Genomic DNA, 6,451 nt, shown 5'->3' with positions numbered 1-6,451 from the left:
AGCGCCCTTGTCCCGACCTTGTCCCCGCCCCCGCCGCACGGAGGCGCCTGCGCGCCACGCATGCGCGCGAGCCGCCGGGCCGCTCCCCCCGCGTCCCCATCCGCCCTTGCGCAAGCGCAAACTGGCCGTGCGGGCCCGAAGGCGTCCGCAAGGCGCAAGCGCAGTCCGCGCGGCCGGTTCCACCGCGGCTCGCAGCGGGGGGGAGCCGTGTCCGCCCCCGGCCGCCCCGGCGATAGCCCGGGCCGCACCGCCCCTTCCCGCCCCGCGGCCGCCCAAGCCACCGCCATGTCGACCGTGGCGGCCGCCAGCTGCGACGCGCAGGGCGCGGGGGAGCCGCGCGCGGAGAAGAAGCCGCTCAAGCCCTGCTGCGCCTGCCCGGAGACCAAGAAGGCCCGCGATGTCTGGTGAGCTGGCCGACCTCCCCACCCGGGTTGGAGCGGGGGGTGGCTTTTAATATTATTATTTTGCTTTACGGATGGCGCAGGTATTTTCCGTTAAGTGACCTGATAGCAGACACTGTTTTTCCTCACAGCGAGGTGCGAACATCTAGTTATGCGACAGAAGAGGCAGGGCCTTCTCAGGAAAGGGTGACGGGGAGGAAGCCGTGGGTCAGCTGGCACTTTCCTGAGCAGCCAGCACCTTCGGTCATGCGTACTGTGATGAGAGGTGACGAGGGAAAAATATATCATTTTAGTTGTTCACGTCGCGGTAGCTTTTCTTGAGAGAGAAGATAGTGGTAGATGAGGCTCGATGGGCCCTGTGACCTGCGTGCTGCAGCATGATGGAGTCCCTGTCACAGGGGACGTGACGCGCTCTGCAAGCAAATGGCAGTGTGGGATCTCCTGTGCAGGGCTTGGCAGGCTTCACTGCTAACTGAATGTGTGTTAGACCCTTGAAAATATGAGTTACACAAAGAATCAGTTGATGAAGCCTATTTCCTTCCTCCCAGCATGATTTGAAACTGGCTGCTGACGAGATCTGCGTGCTGGATGTAGCAAGGTGGCAGTTGCCTGTTATGTAATAAATCCAAGTCTAGACTTGCTCTGCATATATGCTGTCTTTTTGTTAGTAATTCTCTTATTGATCTAACTGGAGTTTTAAGAGTGTTTTGCTACAGGTTTGGACACCCTGTTGAGACGGTAATCTTTTTTTAACTGTTGCCCTTGACAAGATAGGAAAAAGGATGATATCTGGAGCCCAATAGGATCTTCTGGTCACTTCCAACAGCTTTTAAGTTTTGTGCCTTTGACTAATAATAACATTTTATTATTGAATCCTGGAAATATTTTTGTTTTGCAGCATTGTTGAGAAGGGTGAAGAAAACTGTGGGCACCTTATTGAAGCTCACAAAGAGTGCATGAGAGCTCTAGGCTTCAAGATATGAGTGAGATGAGTGGGACTGAATGTGGTAAGTATGGACTTCAGGAATACGCTCATTACTTGATCTCTGCTTCTGAAGATCCTTGGCATCTGAGTGGATGCTGCCGGAAAACCTAGAGTACCGTTCGTGGTGGGAAAGACATCTTAAGAGGGGAGACATCTTCTCAGAAATAAGAGTATGAATCTGCCACTGCTTAACAAATATGATTTCAGTTTAGATTTTTAATGGTTAGGACAATGGTCGTGTTGGTTTGTTTTGAAACATAAAAGCTAAAAAAGGAAAGAGAAGAAAATCTTTTCTTTCCCTCACTGGAAACGTGCATCTCGCATTATGTACTCCTGGTGTTCAGAAAGAAATTCTGGAAGCCTGTTTAGGAGCAAACTCGAGCTGTTGGTATACAGCACTTGGATGCCTTGGGAATGCTGTACTGTCCCTTGATACCCTGTAGAAATCCATGTTTATGAAGCTGTTTGTCTCCTCTCTTTCAGGTGATGTCTGCTGTGTGACTGATGTTCTGGAAAGCTGAAAAGTTTTATATTATTTCGGCAAGCCATTTTGAAGGACGGAACATGAATAAAGAATCTATTTATAAGGAATATCTAATGTTATACCCTATATCACATCTTTGGCTTTTCCACTCTTAGTTCTTGACTGCTGATATAGAAGATGTATTTTTTTCCGCCTAATAAAAATCTAAAAATGACCAGTCTTTCTGATCTGTGTTTCTTTTAAAGAATGAAATGGCAATGTCCTGCTCATTCAAAGAGTAAGCCCTAGGAAGGGAGAGAATGAGAAAAGCTTTCTTCACTGCAGGGAGAATAGAGATCACTGAGCTTTGTGATTGAACAGATGGGTCTTTGGTGAGTTTTCCTTCTGATGCAAATTGAGAAATCATATTGGAGGTGTTGTAATTAAAAAGCGTGGCACTGTGACTTGGATGTAACTGTATTTCTACAAAGATAACTTTACTCTTAGGAATAGAAGCTGTCTTAGTGTCAAAAATGGATTTGCTTTGCCTTACTCTTACTTGAAATGATACTAATAGCACAATTTCACACCAGGTTTCAAGCTTCATTCTTTATAGTGGAAAGCCAAGAACTTCCTGTGTTAAGCTCAAGTTCTTTTCAAATGAAGGGGAGTAGAAGAATGTAGATGTCTCTTCGTGCAACTCACTTGTCTAAGAGCAATTTTGATGCCATTTTTTCTTGTGTTGCTCTTGTGCTTGCAGCATATGGGATTTTGTTTTTTGCCTTTTTCCTTGCATATAGGATTTGAGAGGAAGAAGCTGGTGGTGGCTTCTGCTGCCTTTTTATGATCAGTGAAAAGTGCCACTGGTTGGGTTTATTGTGTAACTGTGGCTCTGTTTCATGCTATGTCTCTAAGGCTTTTAAGGTTCATTCTTTGCCGATTGACTTTTAAGATGGTGTCTTAAACAAGATGGTGTCAGGGATTGAAGCTAGTGAAGAGGCTGGAGTACAGACCTCATGAAGAGTGGCTGAGAGAGCTGGGGTTATTTAGTCTGGAGAGGAGGAGGCTCAGGGAAGACCTTATCATTCTTCACAACTACCTGAAAGGAGGCTGCAGTGAGACAGGGGTCAGTCTCTCCTCCAGGATAAGAGGAAATGGCCTAAAGTTGTGCCAGAAGAGATTCAGGTTAGATATTAGGAAGAATTTCTATGCAAAAAGAGTGGTGGAGCCGTGGAACAGACTGCCCAAGGAAGTGGTGGAATCAATGTCCCTGGCAGCGTCAAGGAATGTGTAGATGAGGCACTTGGGACATGGTTTAACAGGTATGGTGGTGATGGGTTTGCGGTTGGACTTGGTGATCCTGAAGGTCATTTCCAACCATTATGATTCTATGATTACATCCTTTCCTCCTACAGACTTTTCAGAAGTTGGAGGTGTGGGCTTTTGATCCCATTGCAAGGACGGGTGCTGTCGTGATCCTTACTTCACCTGCCAGGGTTGCACGTTTGGAGTCAGGCAAGGGCAGGGCATGCATGGTGACGCTCACTGCTGCCTCTGCCGAGGCTTGCCAGGTGTGTGATGAGGGCCTCAGTCTCTGCTTCTGAGATTTTCTGTGAAGGTCCTGAGGAAATGTGCACCAGCATTCTTGTACTGAACAGCAGTGTGAGACTTTACTCTGTGCTGCTCGTCTATGCTGCGATACTGAGGTGGGAATTGTGCCCTTTCTGGCTTGTTGCCTGAGAGAATGGACACTGGTGTGTTGCTATCTCTTTTTTTTTATTTATTTAAAACAAAGCAAACAGAAAAGAAATGTGATTTTGTAGTTGATTGGGAACAGCTCCATACTCTTAGCAGGACCCCACATCCTTAGCATTTGCTGTCTTGGCATTGAAAACTTGGACTGGACTGTTGTTGAACCTAGCGGTGTTAGAGCTTTTGAGGTGAAGAGGATGTTGAGAGGCAGAAAGGCAGAAGAGCACTGGCCTCAGGGCAGCCCATCTGCTAGGTGTGAGACAGGAAGTCGTGCTGCAAAGATCAGGGGAGAGGGTGGCAATGGTCAAGTGACAGGGGAGTTAGTTAAATGAGGATGAGTAAAGAAAAAGCATCCCTATACAAATAAACATAAATTCTTTAAGCCTAATAGGATATCCAGCCCTACATTAAGATAAGATCATGGTAGATATTTTAGAAACTCTTTAGAAGAAAGGTGGATCAGTGGAATGCTGTGATACCCAGTGTACAGTAGGTACTGGAGAGATACTGGGCAGCTACAAACTTAAAAACAGCAGGAAAAAAAACAGTGAAATTAGATTACTTTTGAGACTTTGATACTACAGAATTCCTACTGTAGGAATACTAGTGCATTCAAGGTCTAGTTTGTTTTTCATTTGCTCCATGTTACTGCTTACCTGATGAGGCTGGTGACAAATTCTATCTTGCGCAGGGTGGTCAAAGACGCTACGAATGCATGAAATGCATCAGTAGCAGGAAACTTGACTAAACTGTGCAGCAGTAGTTCACCTAAGGAGAGGAGATGTCATTTTGTCCTTTTCTGACTCTCCATGAACATTTGGAGCAGGCTTTAGACCTCTCCCAATCACTGTAAAGCCAGTATGACTTACTCTGAATCTGCAAATTTCATTAGTGTGTGAGTAACAGCTGAATGCGGTTCCCTTCATTTTGGATTTTTAGTTCTAACCAGTAATGCACTGTATAACAAATTGGAAAGGAAGTGTTATTATGACCTCTCTCACTTCAAGCCATCAGGATCTTAGTGTCCTCAACGCAAGTTATCACGCTAGTTTTCACCTTTGGTATCAGTAATGACCTTGCAGACTTCCTGATGGTGCTCAAAATAACCAGTCATGTAGTTACTGTGGGATCTAGGACTGCTAATCTCCAGGTACCTGGCTGTTCTCAGGGATATAGGTTAATGCCAAGTATGCCAATTGACTTGCCAAGCACAAGGCAGGCCATGCCTGGATGGCATCAGTGCATGCAACTTAATATTAAGTGCCACTGGCAGAATTCATTATATATGTGAAGCTTAATACAGTGGGAAACCTCACAGAAAGACTTTTTTTTTAAAAAAAAAAAAAAAAAAAAAAAAGGAAAGATCATTCATATGGAGGATAAGTTAAACTAGTGCAGTAGAGTAACTGTTTATGCACTATTTCAATGCTGAAGTCCTTAGATTTCCTTTTGTTTTCATGGGCTCATTTTGTTGCAATGCCTATATGTCTCTTTTTTTTCTTCTTTTTTAATCTTTTTTCTTTTTTCTCTTCTTTCTCCAGTGAAGTCTTTTAAAGCTGCTCAAGTGTTTTGTACTTGCTCTCTTGAGCCCAAATGCCCAAATTTTGACTCCTGCTATCATCCCTTCTAATATTTATGTGGCTTCCTTTGAGTTGGTGCTAGCCTATGTGCTCTCATTCCAGGTGAAGCCCTGCAACCCTCTGGATGGAAGGCATGTATTCTAATCCTAGCCGAGCGAGCTAGGATTAGAAATAACTCATCTGGAAATTCAGGAAGATCTTTGAATTCTTGCTGTATGGAAACCTCAATCTGCTACTTAATGAAGATGGTCTGTGTGGCCACTGTACTCTCAAGGGATAAAGTAAGATCCTTGAGGATCCTTGATCCTGAGCCTTGGTAGTTCCTACATTATTTCCATAAATAAAGTGGACCTCAACTAATCACTGATATGTACTGGGTGGTCTACTTTTCGAAAAGCTGTGATGTTTTCTGCCAACATCTCAGTCAGCCCCAGTAGCAAAGCTGTGTGGTTATAATGAGAGCTTTGTGCTGTTACTGCTGTGCGACTAAAGCCTTCTGTCCATCTTCCCCATTGAAAGGAATTACTCAGCATATCTGAAGGCTGGGATTAGTGGATCATAAAGTGCTTTTCTATACGCTGCCAACTGACCAGTGAGCCTCCTGCTCCTGGGAACATGGGGACAGGCACCACCACTACTGCTCCACTCTTTGGTCTACTTGCTAATGAACAATTTGTTAATCTTTACAGTTTATAACCTTGAGACAATGGCTGGGCAAGATCCCAAAAGGTGCTTCGGGATTTCCTTAATACAGCCAAAGCTCTGCTCCTCACAGGTCACTTACCAGACACCTCCACCATGGCTGACACAGATTGATACTTGAAGCAACCACAACAATTTTAGCTCTCCTACACATTTAGGGCTTTCCATTCTGTATCTTCAGTATTTCAGAGGCTTTGAAATATGATTAGTTAGTTATTATTTTATTATCTTCCTGACTTCCTTTCTTCCTCCTGGCCTATGCTTGAACTAATATCAAGAATCAGAGGGCATAAATGAAAATAAAGGAAATCTCACTCTGAAACATACTACATGCAATTTTAAAGACTGCAATTACTGATACTGCTGTTCTTTTCTCAGTAAAATGTATTCTGGACGGTAAGCACTTTCTCTGTCCCACTGAATTGTTAATGTGTTTCCAACTATCTGCTAGCTCATGAATTGCCCAAATTGAGCAGTGAAATTAGTAAAATATTTTGTCACTTCTCTGTTATCTCAGAAGACTTTGGATAGTACAGAAAATGGGGGAGAAACTATGGCCTGAGCCTAC

At 44.5% G+C, this 6,451-nt stretch overlaps 1 protein-coding gene across 1 annotated transcript; it reads left to right on the top strand.

The window, feature by feature from the left end:
• Nucleotides 1-268: 268 nt before the first annotated feature.
• On the top strand, nt 269-1,391 carry COX17 (cytochrome c oxidase copper chaperone COX17). Its single transcript, XM_010211548.2, has 2 exons — nt 269-404; nt 1,300-1,391. The coding sequence occupies exons 1-2, from the start codon at nt 286-288 to the stop codon at nt 1,382-1,384; spliced, it is 204 nt and encodes a 67-aa protein (XP_010209850.2). The 5' UTR covers nt 269-285; the 3' UTR covers nt 1,385-1,391.
• Nucleotides 1,392-6,451: the final 5,060 nt, after the last annotated feature.

This window comes from Tinamus guttatus, unplaced genomic scaffold (genome assembly GCF_059628265.1).
Source record: "Tinamus guttatus ecotype Peru unplaced genomic scaffold, ASM5962826v1 Tinamus_guttatus_pri_ptg000646l, whole genome shotgun sequence".
Classification (NCBI taxonomy): Eukaryota; Metazoa; Chordata; class Aves; order Tinamiformes; family Tinamidae; genus Tinamus; species Tinamus guttatus.
The sequence above is the reverse complement of the archived record's forward strand: the minus strand, read 5'-3'. Positions and strand labels throughout refer to the sequence as shown.

Bases quoted from the DNA above. Each gene is read 5' to 3' on its own strand.
- COX17 (XM_010211548.2), top strand. From the start codon at position 286: ATGTCGACCGTGGCGGCCGCCAGCTGCGACGCGCAGGGCGCGGGGGAG. The intron at 405-1,299 runs GTGAGCTGGCCG...TTTGTTTTGCAG, and splicing joins AAGAAGGCCCGCGATGTCTG to CATTGTTGAGAAGGGTGAAG.